This window comes from Lytechinus pictus, chromosome 9 (genome assembly GCF_037042905.1).
Source record: "Lytechinus pictus isolate F3 Inbred chromosome 9, Lp3.0, whole genome shotgun sequence".
Taxonomy (NCBI): Eukaryota; Metazoa; Echinodermata; class Echinoidea; order Temnopleuroida; family Toxopneustidae; genus Lytechinus; species Lytechinus pictus.
The window spans coordinates 21,856,962-21,881,935 of record NC_087253.1 but is presented as its reverse complement, the minus strand read 5'-3'; the positions used below and the strand labels follow the sequence as shown (position 1 = coordinate 21,881,935).

The 24,974-nt window shown below is 34.7% G+C and overlaps 1 protein-coding gene across 3 annotated transcripts in view; it reads right to left on the bottom strand.

Annotated features, from left to right (window-relative positions):
* Nucleotides 1-22,510, bottom strand: part of LOC129268578 (uncharacterized) — a 93,192-nt gene extending 70,682 nt beyond the window's left edge. For 2 of the 3 annotated variants that reach the window (XM_064104930.1, XM_064104931.1), the window contains exons 1-8: nucleotides 22,485-22,510; nucleotides 13,838-13,936; nucleotides 11,568-11,690; nucleotides 10,365-10,487; nucleotides 7,608-7,730; nucleotides 6,879-7,001; nucleotides 3,998-4,120; nucleotides 1,539-1,661 (exon numbers count right to left, since the gene is read on the bottom strand). In XM_064104930.1, the coding sequence (XP_063961000.1) occupies nucleotides 1,539-1,661; nucleotides 3,998-4,120; nucleotides 6,879-7,001; nucleotides 7,608-7,730; nucleotides 10,365-10,487; nucleotides 11,568-11,690; nucleotides 13,838-13,931 (832 nt within the window). In that variant the 5' untranslated portion in view covers nucleotides 13,932-13,936; nucleotides 22,485-22,510. The remainder of the gene's footprint in view (nucleotides 1-1,538; nucleotides 1,662-3,997; nucleotides 4,121-6,878; nucleotides 7,002-7,607; nucleotides 7,731-10,364; nucleotides 10,488-11,567; nucleotides 11,691-13,837; nucleotides 13,937-22,484) is intronic. The other variant, XM_064104932.1, reaches the window with a different exon arrangement.
* Between the last annotated feature and the right edge of the window lie 2,464 nt (nucleotides 22,511-24,974).

Sequence of the window (24,974 nt, the reverse complement as noted above, 5' to 3'; positions counted from 1 at the left end):
AAAAAAAAAAAAAAAAAGGGGGGTCCAGCGAGGTTTGAACCACCGAACCCTGGTATACAAGTCAGGTGTCTTATCCAGTCGGCCACAGTGTGTTCGACAAGCACAGAGAGCAAAATAGGAAACATATTGTCAACTTGACATTGAATGTACATTTTTGCAATTCCAAATTGGCATGATGACAAAACTCTACAAATTCTAGTTTTGAGAATAGTACAAGCTTTAAAATGAAACAGTGGAGATTATGTCTAAAGGATACATTCTAAGCAAAAACATATTGAAAATTTGGCGAGAACAGACCAAGATTTACGGAATTAAAATCAATTTAAATGACTGTGGTGACATCATGAAACAGAAAACACTTGTTTTTAGTTCCGACGCCATTTTGATGACGTCACGATGTAATTAAGAGTCAAATGTGGCATGAAATCATATCTCCTATTCATACTCTATTCGAATATGAAAAAAAAAATTGGGGTCAACGGACTCCCTGAAGAGCTAGAGTGAATTTTATATAGGCATATTTTTGCCCATTTACGCGCGCGTAATGCGAATTTGAATGGACGCGCATTCCCGTATTATTGGTCGTAAGAGGCTGAATGAGGTATCAAATTAATCAGAAAATAATGGACAATGGAAAGACATGAAACAAATGATGACTCGAAGTTGCATACCGATGGTAGGTGCAAGAACGCGCACGCATACCTGTGCGCGCGCAAATTCTTGACATGCTCAAAATGACCAGAAACGTACCCAAACTTGACCACGGTCGATTTGGGGAAATTTAAAATTTTGACGCGCGCGTACGTGCGCGTCGTGACCTTTGCATGACCTCTGATGATATGTCCTGATGACCTGTCACCTGAACTTGATATGATGCAAATATGGATGATTTTTGATGATTAGTTGCGATGATATGATCAATCATTTAATTTTACAAAATGGCGCCTAGATGACGTCATCATGATTTGATAACCTTGAAAAGTTTCGATTCCCATGTCCATAATGATGCCCATACATGACATGAAAATCAAGGAAATTGACATGCCCGATTTTGAGATAGAGGTGGACAAAGATTTGGCAATAAAAATAAAGAAAATTCTGACGAATATAATAGGTGATCTGTCATCTTAATGACAGACCACCTAATAAGAAAGCGGAAAGTGGGGATGTGACATCATTAGCCCACCTAATAAAATATTCATGACGACTGTTTTCACAAAATATTGCTTATTTTTAAACTTCAATAACTTTGTTGTTTGTTGTCCGATTTTGATGAAATTTTCACATTTTGCTTTGTGAATTCTACTCTATGCATTAGAAAATAAATATTTTCAGCCCGGACCATCCCTTTAACTGAAGTGGCTACCCTTGGTAAATTGAACCTTATTTTTTATTATCACTATTATTGTTATTATTATTATTACTATTATTTAGATGACTATTGATATTCTTTTTTTACATTATCGTCGAGGCTACCATTAGCTATCATGTTAAGGGCACATTTTATTTGGGAAGAAATACAACAGAATCGTTCTTACCAGCGCAGGCAAATCCATTGCCAGTATATCCAGCTTGGCATACACACGTATAACTTCCAATGTTGTTTACACACTGGCCGTTTACATCACAGCCATGGGTGCCCGATGTACATTCGTTGATATCTGATTGTATTAGTGATAATCATGATAATATTCATTAATAAAACATAATCAGTGAAATACATATTGATCATTATTATACCATCAATTTTCATATTCAACATTATTATCTCCTGATATTTATAATCATGCCCAGTTGAATAAAATAATCAGAAAGGCGTAAATATTATTTTAGAATGCAAACGCAATTAATAGAAAATCTATCCAACCCATAGTAATGCTGTAGGAATATGGTAATTATTAATACTGTTATAATAACATTAATTTCATCATCATCAACGGTTAATGTCACCTTTATCATTATTAGCATTCATTTACCATTTACAATAATAATAATATTATTAATAATAATAATGATGATGATGATGATAATAATACTAATGATAATAATGGTAATGGTGGCTACCTATGTTATGCGCTTCAAGAGGAGAATAAACACACACACACAACCAACAAGAATATAATTTTTATTTATCCTGAATAAACACACTAGGACTGGAGGATTGGCGAGATGGAATAATATTTTTTAGTGTAGGTTAGGAGACTGGCAGCAGAGTTTTGTACACGTTGAAGTTTTGTCAAATCTTGTTGTGAGAGGTTGCAGAACAATGAGTTTGAGAAATCTAAACGGGAGGACATTAAAGCATGGATAAGGATCTCGGCTGCCGGTTTAGTCAGTGACTTTCTGATGAAATTCAAATTACGTAATTGATATCTGATATTCTGTTTGACTTGAGTGATATGATTTCGAAAAGACATTTCCTGATCAAATATAACCCCTAGATTGCGGGCTGTTTTGGACGAAGTGATACAAGAGTTACCAAGATAGACGTGACATTAGACAATTTTTTAAGCATAAACTTCGATCAAAGTATTTAGAATTATGATTTATCACCATTCAGTTTCAGGCAATTTGATACAAGCCATGTTTCAAGATATCAAAGTCATGTTTCGGGTTTTGTGATAGCTGAGGCCAGTGACGACATTGAAGGTCGAAATGACAAATAGAGTTGTATGTCATCGACAAAACGATGGGATTTATGCCATGTTTCCAAAATATCTTGCTGATTGGTTGCATATAGAGGGAATAGAGCAATGGACCTCCTACGAAGCCATGGGGTACATCAATGGTAGTTAAACCTGAGATAGTACTACCGATTCTAACATATTGAGATCGTTCTGAAAGATAGGATATGAACCAAGGAAGGGAAGTCCCCTTGATACCAAATGGGTTCAGCCTTTCAATTAGGATAGTGTTTGTCACATGCTAAACTCATATCGAGCATAATAAGAGCCGTAATGTTACCATTATCCATTTCTCGAAAGATAGCATATGTTAAGTTGACTATGTTTCTACACTATGACCAGGCTTGAACTCGGATTGACATGAATAAATAAATTCATTATCTTGTAAATATGATGTTAACTCTGAGAAAACAACTCTCTCCAGCAGTTTACCTAAAAAGGACAAGTTTGATATTTGGCGGTAATTTTTTAGACACTCTTGATTTAAGCCTGATTTGTTCATTATGTTATGCAGGTCTCACTGGTAGAGCAGTAGCTTAAAGGGATGGTCCGGGCTGGAAATATTTATAGCTAAATAAATAGAGTAGAATTCAATGAGCAAATTGCCCAAAATTTCATCAAAATCGGATAACAAATAACAAAGTTATTGAATTTTAAAGTTTAGCAATAGTTTGTGAAAACAGTCGTCATGAATATTCATTAGGTGGGCTGATGACGTCACATACCCACTTGTTCTTTTGTATTTTATTATATGAAATTAGGTTTATTGATTTTTCTCCTCCAAGAACTAGAAAAATCGGATTGACAACTGATTTAGTGCATTAGATATTTATAGCTGCAAACTATTTCAATAAAATGGAGACATATTATTCACACAAGTATGAAATAATCATGAAAATATTATGATTTTATGTAATAACATAAGAAAACGGAAAGTGGGGATGTGACATCATTCGCCCACCCAATAAATATTCATAACGATAAGGATATAAGTGTTTTCACAAAATATTCCTAATTTTTTAAACTTCAGTAACTTTGTTATTTGTTATCCGATTGTGATGAAATTTTTGGCATTTTGCTCAGTGAATTCTACTCTATGAATTAGAATATAAATATTTTCAGCCCGGACCATCAATTTAACTGAAGTGGCTACCCTAGGTTAATTAAACTTTATTAATTATTATCATTATTATTGTTATCATCATTATTATTATTATTTACATCACTATTGATATTATTTTTTACATTATCAAGGCTACTATTAACTATCCTGCTAAAGGCATATTATCTGGGAAGAATAAAATCGTTCTTACCAACGCAGGAAAATCCATTGCCAGTATATCCAGCTAGGCATACACACGTATAATTTCCTATGCTGTTCACACAAGTGCCATTTACATCACAGCCATGGACGCCCGATGTACATTCGTTGATATCTAATATTAGTGATAATCATGATAATAATATTTATTAATGAAACATAATCAGTGAAATATATATTGATCATTACTACATCATCAATTTTCATAATCATCATTATTATCTCTTGATATTTATTATCATGCCCAGTTGAATTAAATAATAAGGCGTTAAAATATTATTCTAGAATGCAAACGCAATGAAAAAATATATATATAACCCATAGTAATGCTGTAGGAGTATGGTAAATATTAATACTGTTATATAATTAATTTCATCATCATCAACGGTTAATATCACCTTTATTATTATTAGCATTCAATTACCACAATAATGATGATGATGATAATAATAATAATAATGATAATATTGATAATAATAATAATGGTGGCTACCTATATAGCGCACATGCGCTTCAAGAGAAAGTAACCACACACACACAAACCAAAAAAGAATATAATTTTTATTTCTCCTGAATAAACACACTAATAAATCGTTAATGGACGAACAATTAGGTTTTGAGTTAAGATCTGAAAGTTTCTGTTAACATGGTTAATGAAATTTAAAGTAATTGGATAGGCAATTGATTCCATAAAAGCTTTGGTCCCCCATTCGTGTTTTGTTCTCGGTGTACAGTGTATGGAGCAATAGAGCGTTGTATGGTGAGCGGGGACTACGTGAAGGCTGGTATTTTGAGATAGAGCGGCGAGGTATGTGGGGGGGGGGGATAAACTGAATAATGTAGTAGTAAAACATTTTTGAAGGGGATTCTTTTATCAACATGCAGCCAGTGCAAGGCCCGGGGGGGCACTCAGTATATAATGCATAGTGGGTATGTGCCGCGGAGGGGACCCCCATTTTCACACTCAAATTTTCGTTCCGAGGCATAGCATTTTTGTCTTATCGAGACAAAAAGCAAAGAAAGCCGCTCCAAGGCATAGCACTTTGTTCTTATCGAGAAAAAAAAAGAAAGAAATCCGCTCCAAAGCTTCGCACATTTTTCGTTACGCCGTTCCGGTCGCATTGATCTGCTGCAATTTTGGTGAAAAGCGGCCGCCGAGCGCTGTCCGACCATCCTCTCTGCGCTAGCGCACCCAGCGGAGGCCGCGCATAGCTGCATCATGCACGCATGCCCGTTCCAAAGGGGTACATACGCACGTACTCGCACGCTGGCGATCCGTTCCAAGGACCCCCGTTTTCACAAAATTGTAGTTCCGAAGCCCGTTCCGATGACCCTCCTTTTTACAATAAGCCCGCTCCAAGGCCCCCGTTTTTTGTCTCGCCCGCGGCACACCCCTACCACTTTTTTGGTCGAGTGCCCCCCCCCCCCCGGGGTGCAAGGCAAGGACTGGAGGATTGGCGAGATGGAATCATACAAGGTATGGAAGGCATGTTTTAAGTTTTATGATAGCTGAGGTCAGTGACGACATTGAAGGTCGAAATGACAAATAGAGTTGTATGTCATCGGCATAACAATGGGATTTATGCCATGTTTCCGAAATATCTTGCTGATTGGTTGCATATAGAGGGAATAGAGCAGTGGACCTCCTACGGAGCCCTGGGGTACGTCAATAGCAGTTAATTTTGAGATAGAACTACCGATTCTTACATATTGAGATCATTCTGATGGATAGGATATGAGCCGAGGAAGTGAAGTCCTTTTGATACCGAATGAGTTCAGCCTTTCAATTAGGATAGTGTTTGTCAAATGCTAAACTCCTATCGATAATGATAAGAGCCGTAAAGTTACCATTATCCATTTCTCGAAAGATAGCATATGTTAAGTTGATTATGTTTCTACACTATGACCAGGCTTGAACTCGGATTGACATGAATAAAAAAAATTCATTATCTTGTAAATATGATGCTAACTCTGAGAAAACAACTCTCTCCAGCAGCTTACCTAAAAAGGACAAGTTTGATACTTGGCGGTAATTTTTTAGACACTCTTGATTTAAGCCTGATTTGTTCATTATGTTATGCAGGTCTCAAAGGTAGAGCAGTTTCTTAAAGGGATGGTCCGGGCTGAAAATATTTATAGCTAAATATATAGAGTATAATTCAATGAGCAAATTGCCAAAAATTTATCAAAATCGGATAACAAATACCAAAGTTATTGAATTTTAAAGTTTAGCAATAATTTGTGAAAACAGTCGTCATGAATATTCATTAGGTGGGCTGATGATGTCACATCCCCACTTGTTCTTTTGTATTTCATTATATGAAATTAGGTTTATTGATTTGTTTTCCTCCAAGAACTAGAAAAATTGGATAGACAACTGATTTAGTGCATTAGATATTTATAGCTGCAACTTATTTCATTAAAAGGGAGACATATTATTCATACAAGTATGAAATAATCATGAAAATATTATGATTTTATGGAATAACATAAGAAAATGGAAAGTGGGGATGTGACATCATTTGCCCACCTAATAAATATTCATGACGACTGTTTTCACAAAATATTGCTTATTTTTAAACTTCAATAACTTCGTTATTTGTCATCCAATTTTGATGAAATTTTCGGCATTTTGCTTAGTGAATTCTACTTTATGCATTAGGATATAAATAATTCCAGCCCGGACCATCCCTTTAACAGTTTAATTGAAGTGGCTACCCTGGGTAAATTTAACCTTATTTATTATTATCATTATTATTATTACTATTATTTAGATAAGTATTGATATTATTTTTTTTTTACATTATCAAGGCTACCATTAACTATCATGTTATTAAGAGCATATTATCTGGGAAGAATAGAATCGTTCTTACCAACGCAGGAAAATCCATTGCCAGTATATCCAGCTAGGCATACACACGTATAATTTCCTATGGTGTTCACACATGTGGCATTTACATCACAACCATGGACGCCCGATGTACATTCGTTGATATCTGATATTAGTGATAATCATGATAATAATATTTACTAATAAAACATAATCAGTGAAATATATATCGATCATTACTATATCATCAATTTTCATAATTATCATTATTATCTCCTGATATTTATTATCATGCCCAGTTGAATAAAATAATCAGGAAAGGCGTACATATTATTTTAGAATGCAAACGCAATTAAAAGAAAATCTATCCAACCCATTTGGAAAGAAATACAATAGAATCGTTCTTAATTACCAACGCAGGAAAATCCAATGTAAGTATATCCAGCTGGGCATACACACGTATAACTTCCTATGCTGTTCACACAAGTGGCATTTACATTACAGCTATGGGTGCCCGATGAACATTCGTTGATATCTGATTGTATTAGTGATTATGGTTTGTCATATATAGTAAATATATGAATACATATATATTCATCATTATGATATCATCAATTTTCATATTCATAATTATTATCACCTGATATGTATAATCATGCCCAGTTGAATAAAATAATCAGAAAAGGCGTAAATATTATTTTAGAATGCAAACGCAATTAAAAGAAAATCTATCCAACCCATTTAGAAAGAAATACAATAGAATCGTTCTTACCAACGCAGTCAAATCCAATGTAAGTATATCCAGCTAGGCATACACACGTATAACTTCCTATGGTGTTCACACAAGTGGCATTTACACCACAGCTATGGTTGCCCGATGAACATTCGTTGATATCTGATTGCATTAGTGATAATCATGATAATAATATTCATTAATAAAATATAATCAGGGAAATATATATTGATCATTATTATATCATCAATTTTCATATTCATAATTATTATCACCTGATATTTATTCTCATGCCCAGTTGAATAAAATAATCAGGAAAGGCGTAAATATTAATCTTAAATGCAAACGCAATTAAAAAAAATATATATAACCCATAGTAATGCTGTAGGAGTATGGTAAATATTAATACTGTTATATAATTAATTTCATCGTCATCAACGGTTAATATCACCTTTATCATTATTAGCATTAAATTACCACAATAATGATGATGATGATAATAATAATAATAATGATAATATTGATAATAATAATAATAATAGTGGCTACCTATATAGCGCACATGCGCTTCAAGAGAAAGTAACCACACACACACGAACCAAAAAAGAATATCTTTTTTATTTCTCCTGAATAAACACACTATTAAATCGTTAATGAACGAACAATTAGGTTTTGAGTTAAGATCTGAAAGTTTCTGTTAACATGGTAAATGAAATTTAAAGTAATTGGATAGGCAATTGATTCCATAAAAGCTTTGGTCCCCCATTCGTGTTTTGTTCTCGGTGTACAGTGTATGGAGCAATAGAGCGTTGTATGGTGAGCGGGGACTACGTGAAGGCTGGTATTTTGAGATAGATCGGCGAGGTATGTGGGGGGGGGGGGGGATAAACTGAATAATGTAGTAGTAAAACATTTTTGAAGGGGATTATTTTATCAACATGCAGCCAGTGCAAGGCAAGGACTGGAGGATTGACGAGATGGAATCATACTTGTTGGTGTAGGTAAGGAGACGGGCAGCAGAGTTTTGTACACGTTGAAGTTTTGTCAAATGTTTTTTGTGAGAGGTTGCAGAACAATGAGTTTGAGAAATCTAAACGGGAGGACATTAAAGCATGGATAAGGATCTCGGCTGCCGGTTTAGTCAGTGACTTTCTGGTGAAATTCAAATTACGTAATTGATATCAGATATTCTGTTTGACTTGAGTGATATGATTCCGAAAAGACATTTCCTGATCAAATATAACCCCAAGATTGCGAGCTGTTTTGGAAGGAGTGATACAAGAGTTACCAAGATAGACGTGACATTAGTCAATTTTTCTAAGCATAAACTTTGATCAAAGTATCAAAAATTATGAGTCATCATCATGCAGTTTCAGGCGATTAGATACAAGCCATGTTACAAGGTATTGAAGGCATGTTTTAAGTTTTATGATAGCTGAGATCAGTGACGACATTGAAGGTCGAAATGACAAATAGAGTTGTATGTCATCGGCATAACAATGGGATTTATGCCATGTTTCCGAAATATCTTGCTGATTGGTTGCATATAGAGGGAATAGAGCAGTGGACCTCCTACGGAGCCCTGGGGTACGTCAATAGCAGTTAATTTTGAGATAGAACTACCGATTCTTACATATTGAGATCATTCTGATGGATAGGATATGAGCCGAGGAAGTGAAGTCCTTTTCATACCGAATGAGTTCAGCCTTTCAATTAGGATAGTGTTTGTCAAATGCTAAACTCCTATCGATAATAATAAAAGCCGTAAAGTTACCATATCCATTTCTCGAAAGATAGCATATGTTAAGTTGATTATGTTTCTACACTATGACCAGGCTTGAACTCGGATTGACATGAAAAAAAAAATCATTATCTTGTAAATATGATGCTAACTCTGAGAAAACAACCCTCTCCAGCAGTTTACCTAAAAAGGACAAGTTTGATACTTGGCGGTAATTTTTTTAGACACTCTTGATTTAGGCCTGATTTGTTCATTATGTTATGCAGGTCTCAAAGGTAGAACAGTTTCTTAAAGGGATGGTCCGGGTTGAAAATATTTATAGCTAAATATATAGAGTAGAATTCAATGAGCAAATTGCCAAAAATTTATCAAAATCGGATAACAAATACCAAAGTTATTGAATTTTAAAGTTTAGCAATAGTTTGTGAAAACAGTCGTCATGAATATTCATTAGGTGGGCTGATGATGTCACATCCCCACTTGTTCTTTTGTATTTCATTATATGAAATTAGGTTTATTGATTTGTTTTCCTCCAAGAACTAGAAAAATTGGGTAGACAACTGATTTAGTGCATTAGATATTTATAGCTGCAACTTATTTCATTAAAAGGGAGACATATTATTCATACAAGTATGAAATAATCATGAAAATATTATGATTTTATGGAATAACATAAGAAAATGGAAAGTGGGGATGTGACATCATTTGCCCACCTAATAAATATTCATGACGACTGTTTTCACAAAATATTGCTTATTTTTAAACTTCAATAACTTCGTTATTTGTTATCCGATTTTGATGAAATTTTCGGCATTTTGCTTAGTGAATGCTACTATATGCATTATAATATAAATAATTCCAGCCCGGACCATCCCTTTAACAGTTTAACTGAAGTGGCTACCCTGGGTAAATTTAACCTTATTTATTATTATCATTATTATTATTACTATTATTTAGATGAGTATTGATATTATTTTTTTTTATATTATCAAGGCTACCATTAACTATCATGTTATTAAGGGCATATTATCTGGGAAGAATAGAATCGTTCTTACCAGCGCAGGCAAATCCATTGCCAGTATAACCAGCTTGGCATACACACGTATAACTTCCAATGTTGTTTACACACTGGGCGTTTACATCACAGCCATGGGTGCCCAATGTACATTCGTTGATATCTGATTGTATTAGTGATAATCATGATAATATTTATTAATAAAACATAATCAGTGAAATATATATTGATCATTATTATACCATCAATTTTCATAATCAACATTATTATCTCCTGATATTTATTATCATGCCCAGTTGAATAAAATAATCAGAAAGGGCGTTTACGTCACAGCCAGGGGTGCCCGATGTACATTCGTTGATATCTGAATTTCATTGTAATAATGTATGATGATCTGAGTAATAGCTCATAAAACACAAACAATACTATCCATGTGTACTATTGTTATGGTTATAATTACAATCTTTTGGCATCATTAATGAAATGAATTACAATAATCGTCTCATCATTATACGTATTGTTAATATTAAATCATTCTAATATCGTTATACTGTTATGTTCATCATGATCAATTATTGTACATAAAAATGGAGTGATTGATTATTTCCGTACATCAATTAAACATATATAACACAAAATAAATCAATAGTGGTAAAATAGTAATCATTGCATGCCGGTGGCAGCCGCAAGCACAGTGGCTTGAAGAAGAACGCCAGTATACGGCCTTCATTGGCCAATGCCATCAATGGTAATTTCCATCGTTTTCATCATTATTGATGTTAAATCATATTAATAATCATCATGATAATGATAAATGAAGATCGTTAATTATTGTTATGATGGTTACGGTTCATGTTATCAACTTCATGATCATATCAACTCGGAGTTTTCGCTTCAGGATGAAAGACGTGTTCAAGAACCTAGAAAATATATTGTCAAAAGTCCGCCATGAGAAATAACATCCAATAAGTCTTTGTCAAAACTTTGTCAAACAATGTTGAATAATAACAGAAGTTTAATTCTTGACAAAAATACGCAAAGGAATTCTGTTGTCAGCTCCGAAATTGAGGAAGAAACTGCTGTTCGGGTTCACCAATTTTCGACAAAGAACTCGCAGCTGTTCATTGTCATTTGACATAAAAATTAAATACATTTACTGTGTTCTTGAAGCAGTCGTGCGTCGCGGAGCGAAACTCCCTGATGACAAGTAGAATGGAAAGATATCAGTAACAAATGTATTTACCAGTACAGATTGTTCCGCTGCCTTCATATCCGACATTGCAAATACACGTATAGCTAAAAGTGCTGTCTTCACATCGTGCATTGACATCACATTCATCGCTCCACAATGCACATTCACTAGAACCTAAATCAATTATTGAAAAAAAATACAGAGTGCAGGTAGAAGTAGCAGTAGTAGTAATTGCATTAGTGAAAATAGCAGCATCAGGAGAAGACGAATAGAGGGAGTAAATGTAGTAGTCGAAGTATTAGTACTACTAGCAGTAGTACATGTAGTAGTAGTAGTAGTAGTAGTAGTAGTAGTAGTAGCAGCAGCAGCAGCAGTAGCAGGAGAATACAATAGCAGGAGTAAAAGTAGCAGTAGTAGTAGTATATGGTAGCAGCAGCAGTAGCAGGAGTAAAAGTAGTAGTAGTAGTAGTAGTAGCATCAGCAGCAGCAGTAGCAGCAGCAGTAGTAGTAGTAGTAGTAGTAGTAGAGAAGAAGAACTTAAGTATTAGAATTTGTAGTACTATACTCGTAGTAGTAGTTATGATTCCCAAACGACAAAAAAAATATTACATATCGGATGATTATGACGATATAACAACAATAATAATGGCAATTAATATAGTAAATATTAATAATCATGAGATTTATAGTGAAATGGTTACAATTACAAAATTATTGACAATAATACCCTTACCATGACAGTACTTTTAATACTTTATTTCTTTAGATATATGTTGTACTGAGGAAATGATGAATTACACGGGATTTGAAAACTGTAGTAGTAGTAGTAGTAATAGTAGTAAAAGAAGAAGAAGCAGTAGTAGAAGTAGCGGTTGTCGTGGTAGTACTAGAAGAAAAAAAATGTAAGTTGTAGTAATGAGGGTAGTAGTAATTGTAAAAGTATAAGAATTAATAGAGAAAGAAGTAGCATTGAATTGTATACACACCTCTTTTAGCTGTAAGAATAATCTATTATAATGACATTTATATTTTGGAAAGAGTATCATAAAAAAGTATTCATAATTTCACGATTCAATGAACATTTAGTCAAAACCAAAAATATGATTTTCAAATGTCCTAGGCAAGTATTGTTTCAATTTGGGAACTGAAACTGTCTCAACTTTCTTTTCGTTACGCTCATGACCAATTAACAGGCGTCAGTGATTCTAAGGCGTTTTATTAAGCATTCATTCATGAATGAACATGTGAAATGTGAATATTTTTTTAACGTTTTTGGAAAAATGCAATTGCTTACCTTGGATATGTGTCACAAACCGTCTTCCGTTTTTTTATGTTTCATTTGATTTTTAAGAAGGGGGGGGGGGTGGGTGGGAGGGAATGGCATTTTCAAAGTCACAGACTCATTTTGAGGGGTCATGAAATGATCAATGGGAGACATTCTGTTTCAAATGTGACTTAACTGCTGTTATTTTTTATCATTCATCATTTTATCAACACACATACTTTCCGATTTTTTTTTACACTTATTGGTTGAGCGAACAAACTTGAAAACTATTTTTAAATGAATATTCTTTATATTGTATCAGGTCATCCTTTTCCTAAAACTGTTTATAAATGAATACTAATATTGTATAAATTCATCCTTTTTCCGAACAATGTCTCAGGATCAGTTAAATTTATGGACTAATCAGTTATGGATACAGAATTTGAAATTGAGGAGAACTGATTGATTGGGGGAAGGGAGCCACTTACAATTATAATTTTTGACATGTGTTTTATGTTAAAGAGGGTACCTCCATTAAAACTATATGATGACATGTTGCAACGTTTTGTGGTCCACTCAACCATGACCATACGTTATCAAACTTTTGTGTGGAATGGATGGTGAAACATCATAAGTATCATAAAAATCACAAAAAAAATCAACCCTCGCCTAACCACGTACTTACACAATTTGAAAAACGACTTTTTGTGCCTTTCAGAAATTGTCATTTTTTATTTAATCTTTGATTATACTCATGCATGACCCAACCTACCAGTCTCATTTTTTTTCACAAGAGTTGCATAATGAGTGTAAAAATTTTCACCTACGAAATATTACATCTCAAAATCTCTTCTTTTTAAAAAAATTAAAGCATTTTTGTTTTGTGTAAGGTGGCACAAAACTCTTTCGAACAACACATTAATGAATTGATAAATCGACATGTATATGAATGGGTAAATAGCCTTACAAAGTGAACCCGTAAGGTACAAAGAGCGAGGGAGAGAAAGAGAGATAAATATTAATATAAAGAAATGGAAAAGGAGAGGCATTAACAAACCTGTGGTAGTAGACATTTGAGTTGTTGTCATTGTAATGGCAACCGTCGTTGTGAAGCTTTCAGTTGTTGAATCCCCGGATGTTGTGCCTTCCATATCACCTGATTTGTCCGAAAAAGAGATACTTATAGAATTGTTTTCTGTGTGTGCATGTCCTTAAATAACCTGACACTACAATATATTTCATGCTAATTTTCTCCTGTCCTAAAATCTCACTATTTATTACGCTCTAGATCAGATCCTTTTCATTTACAAAATCCTAAAATGAACTCCAAAAAGGTCAGCAATGTATTAGGTTTCACTGGTCCCATTATCTGGATTAGTCTTCAATATCGATCGTTTATGTTCTTCATAACGGGTATTCAAAAATAAGCTAAAAATATATGTGTTTTCTCACTAATATACCCCTTCATATCTATGTAAACTCTTGGAGAACAGAATCTCATTTTTCTCATATTGTAAAACGCTTTAAGCATGATAACGCGCTAAAATAAATTGTGAATGTGTTTAGTTGGTGCCTTCTGTTGTATAAAATGCCGCACTGGCTGCATTAAAGGAAAATTAAAGAAAAAAAAAGCACCACCCTCCCTCCCAAAATAATACTAATAACTCTGACTTTCAGTCTAGAATCGCCCCTTTTGTGCTTAATTCAGATGTGATTAAACAAGAAATTTGCTACACACATTGGCTGATTTCAAGTCTGGTGTTGGCGTTGGTGTTGGAAGTTGGATTTTCCCCCTAGCTCCAAAACATATTTTGTGTGTTGGAAATCATGTTACCATGGTAACGGCATATTATATGACAAAAAAATTTAAAAAAATTTCAGGTTTAATTACTTCATCAATTTTCAACCAATTCTCATGAAATTTGTTTCACACATTAAGTTAGAGGTAAAGGTGTGAGAGAAACGTATTTCGTGTGTGTCGAAAATTGTGTTGCCATGGTTACAACATATTAAAGGCCCCAAATTAGGTAAAAATCTATTGGTTCCAACTACTTGATTGGTTTTCAACCAATTCTCATGAAATTTTGCTCACACATTGGCCTCGAGGTAAAGATGTACAAAATGTATTTTTGGCAACAACAAGCTGCTGAAAACTGCTTATCTAATAAAAGAGAGCCAATGGAGTAAATTAGAAAGTCAAAAAGGGGCCTAAGCTTTCGATCCTAGCAGAATCTTTGTCGGAGGCAAATATATTTTTGCATGTGTCGGAAATCGTGTTGCCATGGCAACATTATATAATGTCAAAAATTAGGCAAAAATCTTGAGGTTCAAACTACTTCATCAGCAATTCTCATGAATTGATCACACATACATGTAGGTCTTGGGTAAAGATGGGCAATAAATATATTTTTTCCATGTGTTGGAAACTGTTGCCATGATAACAGTGTAGGGCAGGGGTATTAATCACCTTCTTTGATAGTTCTAGTTTAAGTTACCCAAAAATTTTGCTCGCTCGCAGTTTTTTGAAATTTTGCCCCTTACACCATGTCTGCCCCATAAAAATTTAAATTCCTGAAGCCACCCCCTTAAACTAAAAGAAAACTCCTTTGCAAGAACAATATTCATATCAGTCATCCCCAAACCATCACCTCCGATTGACAACTATGCATATATCCCTGTAATCATTTATTCATTATTTTTTAATTCTATATAATTTCAGTTGTCTATTTCATAAGCGTGTCATGGAACCCTCTTGCCTGAGCAGTTTGGGCGAGGGTTACACATTTGGAAGCACAATTGGGCAATTTCGTCAAGAAAATATTTGACATAAAATATAAATAAATAAATAGGCCTAAATAAAAATGTTCCTCACTTCGGAACAATGGTTTGGTTTATTGTTTTTTGCTAATAAAAAAGAAAAGAGATGGCGTTTTCCTTGCCCAAAACTGGCAAAGATGGGGCGATTTGGGGCGCACTTTAGAAAAAATGCCCACTTATTGTCCAAATTCCAAGAGGAGTGCATATGAGAGGCCACTTCTCATCACAGCTTTGTGCCTAAATTGGGACACCTTCATGCCACCTGTATCCCTTGATCCATGCCTCTGTCACCCATCATTTATATTTTTTCATCTTTCAGCACCTGGCCATTTTCTCTCATCTCTCATCAAATGTAACCTCCCCCCAAAAAATGCTTTATCATATTTTTCCCTTTCAGTATCTTCCTCCCTCCGAGATTGGCCCACTATCATTCTCGAAATTTATCTCTTTAATTCTCTATACATCTCTTTACCTCTGTTAATGACTTCTTCACATTTATACTTTTTCCTCTCCCTTCTCCCATTCTAATTCACCTCGCCCCTCTCTCTCTCTCTCTCTCATTATTCCTTATACAGTGTAATCTTTGCATATCTGGATCTTTCCAATTTTTACATGATATTTCCTTTTCATTTCTCGTCCCTGCTACTTCAAATCTTCATCTCAATCAATTATTTTCCTAATTTGACAATTCAGAGTTTAAAAAAATAATAATCCTACAATTTTCTACAAATATTAATTACTATTTCTAGTAGGAAAACATGTGTGTTCTGAGGGGCAAATCATATTTTAGTCACAACCCACCCCTCCGCCTCCCGATTCATTGAAATCAACAAAACAAAGAGATGAAGCAAAAAGAATGACATTTTATGTAAATTTATTACTTTTAAAATACACAACAAAATTTGTAAAACAATATAATATTTTCACCTATCCCATGTCCTTTAATCATGACTGTATAAACATGATTAAAAGAGGTACATGCACATAAAAAGATATTTCTTAATCAGTTGTTAACACTTACTGTATAAAATATAAGAAAAATTATAATTCGTAATTATTTTTTGCTTTTTTAAAGTAGTTTCAACGTGTCTTTTAATTTACTTGATTTATTTTGGTTCAATATACATTTAAGAAAATTCACGTACTGCTAGCTTGCTTCGATTGAGTGAATCTAGTTTAATTAGGCAAAGATGATTATTACTTATAAAATCATGTTGAATGTACTTATATTTTCAATTAACGCCTTATCTAAATAATGCATGAATATTCATTAGAGCAAGTAATTTTTTTTTAACTGTCTTAGGCCTATCTATTTGTGTTTGAAATTGTTTTGGATAAGGGTGTGCATTTTATCCTTTGTTGAATTAAAGATAGAGCAACATTAAATTTAGCAGAAAATTTCAGATTTCTTTTTAGGTTTTCGGAAAATGCTTATATTGTTCTCGTTTTCGGAAAATGCTTAACGTGTTCTGTCTTATTTGTAAGAATGAAACGATTGCGTATAAATATCTATGTCAGTACCTATACATGTACAGGTAAGTGACAATGCACAAAGTCTAATATTTGGATAAAAGATGTCTAAGATGTACAGTAAATGATGCCACTAAAAGTGGGACGATGGGGGGAGCGGACTTTTTAATCACGAAAGTCCACTCCCCCATTTGATTTTTTTCAAATACTTTAGTGATTGTTTTACTTAATTGAATTAAGTTATTGTAACTTAATTTTCTTGAGTAAAAATGGATGCAAAGAAAAAAAGTTAATTTTACTTAAAACTGCTTAACTCATAAATACTGGATAAAATTAAAGCAATTTTTTGCCACAATTTTATACAGTTATTTCAACTATTTTTTTACAGTGTCGATTCAAATGAAATATATTATTCATATCCTAAATGAATACAATACCTAAATTAAGTGTACAGCTAAAAACATGACACATAATACATTTAAAAAAAACATGAATAACTATATCGCATTTGTATGCTTCATAAATATTTCCATTCAAAAGAGAAAGATTTTTGTACGATTTCATGAAGAGGAACTCACAGTGATATAATTTATTCTTATTCTCCTTTTCTCCTCTTCCACCCCTCCTCTTCTATTTCTTCTTCATCTTCTTCTCCTCTTCCTTCTTTGTCGCCTTCTTTTCTACTTATTGTTCCTTTGTATTATGGCTTGTCATCATTATCATTATAATAATTTTATGATAAAAATCATAAAAAGGTATCCACAATATCAATATAATTATTATTATCTTTGAAAAATGTAAATGAGTACTTTTGTTAATTTTACAAAGCGTTTTGAGAATACTTCAGTGAACAGTCATCATGGTCATATAGTTCCCTTGCCAGGTGCAACCAGGTCCATGGCGTCACGTCTTCAAAAGTCTTGACTCTTGAACAATCTGAAATAAGAAGAATCAGTGCAAACCACGTTAGCAGCTCAACTTGATAATAGCAGAGTGTTCACATACATGTACATTATGTATGATTTATGGAAGAGCCTTATATGTTGCAATCACGGGCTTGAATAAAAAAAGATAGAATGTGAAATTTTAAAAAATGGGTTAATAGTCTCCGAATATTATTTTTGATACTATATTGAAGTCAGAATATATTTTATTTCAATCATATCATTGGAGAAAATGTTCATGTGTGGTGTTACCCAAGGAGGGCAAGGGTGCACGGTAGGCGACTCACCTCTAGTAGTGGGGGAAATAAGAGAACTTTAGAAGAGGGATAGAACAAGAAATGGGGGAAAATACATGAACACAAAATTGAGGTCAAGGTCATGTTTATGTTATCAACTTACCACCTATCTCTACTACCACTATTTTATTCTTAAATGTACTTATATTGTGTTTATGCTTGTAAGCTAACATTGTTAGTCTCTTTGTTGAGATTCTAATAAAAAATAAAATCAACTGAATCTGAATCTCTTGCAGAAGTTAAGTGGAAAATAATTGTTACAATAGTATGGATCCAATAGTCTACTTAGATTTTGTTTTCATTTTGACACTGTTCTTGCTCTTACATATTTTTGAGAATGCATTCCATAATTATATTGTCATTGATTGAAATATTATGAGGGCTCAGATGTCAATTCAAACTTGACCTTCTATAAAAATTCATGAGATTGATATTATCCATTTTTGTGAGGAAATTTAAGATAAATTTATTACAAAATGTGGATGAATTGTAAAAAGATATTCATATTTGAAAATAGATATAACAGTACATCACATTTACAACCGCTCTTAAGAGTAAAATAAATAAAAAAATAAACATTACCCTACAGTATACTTGTATTTACAAATAAAATGTTCAATAAATACAACTTTATATACAAACTCACCTTCATACTAGAAGCTTGACCCCCTTATCCAAAGACAGATTTCTTGTTCAATGGCACACAGTGGCAGAGTGTCTGGACTTCCATCTCCTTCCAGTTGCTGTCCCCCTCTCTCTTTCTACCTCTTCTCACCGTTTGTGTGGTTCACCTGTTAGAAAAGTGAATACCAAATTTTGTCATAGTAACAGATGAGAATGAATTCATATGTACATTTTGTATCAACAACAACAACTGAAGTCCCTTCTTTAAAAAAATGTTGTTATCATTACAGATTTTGTCAAATATATTTGACAGGGGTGTTGGACTTTTGGTACAGTTTCACTGGCTATTATCAGAACTGTGTAAAAATGAATTCTATCCATGAGTGCATTCTGAATACAGATCAAAGGCAAATAAGGTCTAGTCATTCAACCTTGAATGGTTTGATGAACACACTAAGAATCGGGGTTCACTCACTCCTAGGGTCTTATACTTTACATGTTATTGTAGTGCACATCTACCAACTGATAAATCTTGACTAGATCTAGGCCTCTACCCCTGGCAATAGAGCTACACTACCCTATTCCATAGCTCTATCATAAACCCAGGGGGCTCCACCACCGAAGCGAAGGCAGCGGAGGCCCCGTCTCCCGAAGGTCTAAGTTAGAACCTACACATGTACATGTACTGGTTCTATTTGAATTTTAATGTCAGAGTTAAAAAGTCAGGCTTAAGATTAGACATAGAAGAGACCTAGGCTAGAGTAACATTTGTAGTTCTAGTAGATCTATAATGTTAGCTTACTAATGATGTAAAGACAGTTTCAATCTTGGGCCCTAGAATAGACTAATTACAAGTGATTGCTTGTATTGCCTGAGCTAGATATCTATCTCTTGTATTGCTAAACTAGATTAGGTCCCGGATTAGGTCTCGATTTTGATCTATAAAAAAACATGAATTGAAGGAGCCCCAGCCAGACCCAGTCCAGGGCTGCACCACCTCATTCCCTGGCCAGGACCAAGGCCCAAACCAGGGTAGGCCTAGAATAAAGTAGTAATGGTAGGGCCAGCTCAGCTCACCCAAGACAAGTTTAACTTATAAATTTCGTAGATCAACAAGACAACAGTTAGATCTAGACTAAGTCTAAGTCTAAATTAGACGCTAAGTCCTAGATAGAAAACTATCTACTGTAGATCTAGACTAGTAGGAGTTAAAAGGGGCCAAGCAAGTACTCGCTAGGGCCTGGCCCTGCATGGCCATGCCTAAATTTCATGCTTTTTTAAATCTCCGAACAGTTACATAGATCGGCTCAGCCCAACTTACTTAGGCCTGTGCTAGGCCCTAACTTCCGGCTAGGCCTAGAAATAGTCGAGGGCCTGGCTCTAACGGTCAGTGAGTGACAGAGTAAATTTTGTATAGACTCTAAAGAGAGGGTCTAGTCTAATCTAGACTAGGCCTAACATTGGAACTTAGTCTTAGATCTATTCCAGGAAGGGCAGGGGTGCTCTAGTCCTACGCCTAGGCTACGGCCGGGTCTAAGTTACGTTAGGTTTAAAATCAATGAAAATGTCCAATAAAAATGTCCTGAAGATTAATTAAAGCTTTTTTCTGTCGGTGTTCATTCCAAGAATTATTCGTGTTTATCCGACGCCGGAACCTTAAAAAATGTCAAATGTCGTGAAGATTATTTAACACTGTTTTCTGTCAGTGTTGATTCAATGCAGCCATTATTATTTGTCTGTGTCAGACGCCGGAACCTCCGGCTAGCGCTGCCGGCGTTGTACGGATAAAAGCAGCCGGAGAGCATCCGAGCAATTATTGCATAGAATTGACGGCGATAATAATTCATTTAATACATCTATTTATACTTAGAAACTTTGAATTCTGGTCAGAACGTGAGATATATCTATTAAGCTACGATATATAACAATGATCTTTGGATACATACCAAAATATGCCTCTATCCCGTCAAAATGGGAAGTCGAAGACACCTTGTCGCACGAACTTGCAGCGGCTGAATAGTGACAACTTATGCCAAGTTTATATGTCGACAGGCTCGTTCATGACTATTCAGTTTATGTAATGATGATTTATTCGCGTCATTCGCTAAAACAATGCATAAATAATTTTATGCAACGGAATTTATGTCAACTGCATAAGCTATGCATGATTTTTATGTCAAGATCGAAATTTATGTCATTATGACATAATTTTTTATGCAACAGGGCCCAGGTCTAAATAGTTTTAAATTGTTACAAGAACATTGGTGGTAATTGTAGGGGCGTCGTAGTCTAGTGGTTAAAACTCTCGTCTTTCAATATTGAGGACGTAGGTTCCATTCCCGACCACGGCGTGTTTTCCATCAGCGACAAATTTAGGTCAATTCACCTCAACCTAGGTGAGGTGAATGGGTACCCGGTAGGAAAAATACCTCGAATTCCAGAGCGGCTATAAGCTATAGCCGGGGAAGTAATAATAATAAACTTATTGTAATGGGCAGTTAAGCATGGACATCACGCAATATAAATGTACAATTATTAATCCGTGACGTCACACTATTCAAGTGGGTGGGGATTAAACAATAGATTATCCCCCTAGGTTCACCGCCTCGATTTACGCCACTAATGTAGCAAAACATTTATTATAAATAAACTTTTATAGACTTATCTTGAAAATATTTAACAAAGCGAGAGTTCTTGCATTTTTCGTAATAATTACCTTTTTCAAAAATATATTTGAGACTCAGATTCAAATGGAGAACAATCAGCGTAATTATTAAGACAAAAAGCATCGATTTGAGTAACAAGTCGTCTGACATTAATTGTAGATTTTTATTGAGCGGGGAGCTATATTTAAATTGCCAAAAGTCGATCCAAACTAACCAACATATATATTTGGAAGAAATTTGCTGAGGGCGTAATAAAAAAGGAAAAGCAAGTGTGTTTGTATACTTCAGCATGAGATATACATACTATGCAATATCAATGAAACTTCTAATAGTCCGAAAGATTGATCAAATCAATCGATGGAAATGACTTTGTCACAAAATTATTTGGAAGAACAATAATATTGTTAAAAAAAAAAAAAAAACCCACACAATTGACCATGCACTGATCCAGAGTCGGACTTTAACAGGTAACGAATTCGCCTGAAAAGTTCGAAAAGCCCCAACACCCTCCCCCAACCAGAAAAAAAGTCATGATCGCTCATTTTACGAGGTGCACAAGTCATACATTCTGAATGCTGCGCCATTATATTTTGAAATATGACGGAAAGCGCCCGCACATCCCAGATCGTCACCTGTTGACAGTCAATTTTCAAACAAAACTTTTACTGCCGATTTATTGAATGGCAAAATAATGCCTGCTGATTGATTTTTTAAAGAAATTACGATTTGCAGGGTTTTGGCGCGATAAATTAATTTATGGCTGATATTGGAGACCATTTTCCACAAACCAAGGGGTTCGCGACAGCAAATAACTCGAAGGTCAATCCTTGGTCAATCGAGTGCAGTATGATTTGTTTCAACAAAGAAACCATAAAATACTGGCTTACCTGTAGTTTGCGCCCAGCACGATGTGGAGATCTGTAAAATCAAAATATAATAGAAGTAAGAATATTAGGTGAATTCCGTTGACGAAAGGCTTGCTTATTTAGTGGGAAAATGCTCTGATAAGATATTAGATATAGGTAGGCACGTATTTCAAATCATATCTTTCTCGAATTTAAAATTCGTACTGAATAAAAATTAATGGGAAATTTAACCCCAAAAAGTTGCAGATGTAAAAACGTGGCCACCAAGTTATAATACAACTTATATAGCAGATGATTACATTGTTTGGGCTGGAAATGAGCTTGATGTAGATTTGAAAAAAGGACACTCGTCGAGTTTCTTCTTGAACGGGAACGTATCAGGAAATGAAGAGATCACGTTTACACACTCATGACATTTGGACACAGATGTTGAAAAAAAGTAACTTAGAAAATACAATTTTGCTCATTACGCTACTACATATACATAAACACCCTCTCACACAGCCAGGCACACCCACACACCCTTATACACCTACACACACATTTACTCTTTTCGGTAGTGGGAATGGCCTGTATATTAAAAGACAAACATGTCTGTATATCCCGCTGATTTTAAAGTTTGAAATGTTAAACGAAATCACTGACAAATTCATATTAACGTTATTCTCAAATTATAATAAGCTAATCTGGCAATAATGATTTAATTACAATTTTCGCAGGAAGCCAAATTTAGGTATATGGCTTATTTTCACGGTTGTAAAAGGTGCATCAAGTGAGCATGTTTTTTTTTTTTAAGACACATTTGGATTTTGTAATCCCAATGACTTTCAGAATATGGCTATTAAGAATTTTGATCATAAGCATGATAACTATGGATGCATTGGGAATATATTATTTCCTACCACCTTTGGGAAAGAGTGGGTGTGTGTGCAGTAGCGTACCTGGGATTTTTGATAGGGGGGGGGGGGCAAAACCGTCCGCCAAAAAATTTGACAAGCAAAAAAAAAAAAAAAAAGGTCTTCAATCACAAATGAAGGATTTCGTACCAGAAAAAAAATTGACAAGCAAAAAAAAAAAAAAAAAAAAGGGTCTTCAAGCTCGTCAGGGGGGGGGGGCAATAAACAATAAAGGTCTTCAAGCTCGTCATGGGGGGGCAGGGATACGTCCTTTGCATGGGTTGTGGCTCGTCAGGGGGGGCAGACTGCCCCCTCTGCCCCCCCCCCCCCCCGTAGGTACGCTAGTGTGTGTGTGTGTTTGTTATTGAGTTTTTACAGATGTGTATCAATCACATATGACTATTTATGGGACCGACTTTTAAACGTCTCCATCCGAAACATGTGACCAGGGTTCGAACCTCCGCATCAATTTGTATTCCTCCACGTAGTCCGGATAACCGACAGGCGCCACGACGCCCATTAATGGGGTGGTTTGTACAGTTTAACCCAATGCTTAAAGGAAAAGGTATAGTTACTGGGACATTTTCAAATCAATACTGTTTACCTAAAATAATATGTACATATTTAACACTGTAAAAAATGAAGTGCTAATATAGCACTTCCAGTGCTTGTATAGTGACTGCACTACCAGTGCTGATTTTCTAGTTCAAATTTAAAATAGAAAATCAGCACTCGAAGTGCAGTCACTATACAAGCACTGTAAGTGCTAAATTAGCACTTCATATTTTACAGTGTACATGTATGGCAAATAAAACAAAACACCGAGTTATTCAGAACAGTTATTGCAAGAAGTTACAGATCTAGAGGTATTTGAAATACTGGAAGTTATCATAATGATAATATTAATGATACTACTACTACTAATAATAATAATAATAATAATACTAATAATGATAATAACTTTTTTATTTGCTTCTTAAATATACAATCACATACAAACATAATTATACACAAAATCCAATTATGATATCCCTACAAAATGTTTGAATTAACGCATTCAGGAAAATCACAAACAAATTACAGCAAACATCTTCTCCTAGATACCCCCACCTATCCCCCCACACAGAGATAAGAATTATAAAACTGTTTGTAATCTATTCTTAATCATTTTTGTCTCGCCCACCAGAGGTGAAGGCGAGACTAAGGGATCCAAATGTCGTCCGTCCGTTCGTCACATTAACTCCGCGACCGTAAGTCACTTTTCAATCAAACTTGGATGGTAGATGTACATGTACTTAGGGGACCTGCATGTTATGTTTCAGTCGGAGGTCACATGGTAAGGTCAAAGGTAATTTTGAGGTCATTGTTATGACAAAACTCCACAACCGTAAGTCACTTTTCACCCAAACTTGGGTTGTTGATGTACTAAGGAGACACGGTCATTTTGGTCAAAGGTCATTTTGAGGTCAACATTAAAGTTTACGTGCAAGACTCTTGTGACAAATGTTATTCCCTCGCAGTTATTTTACAATGAACTTTTGATACAAGTCTGTTGCGTGCCCTCGCAAACGGGAGGCGCGGTAGCTCAGTCGGTAGAGCGGGGGATTCGTATTCC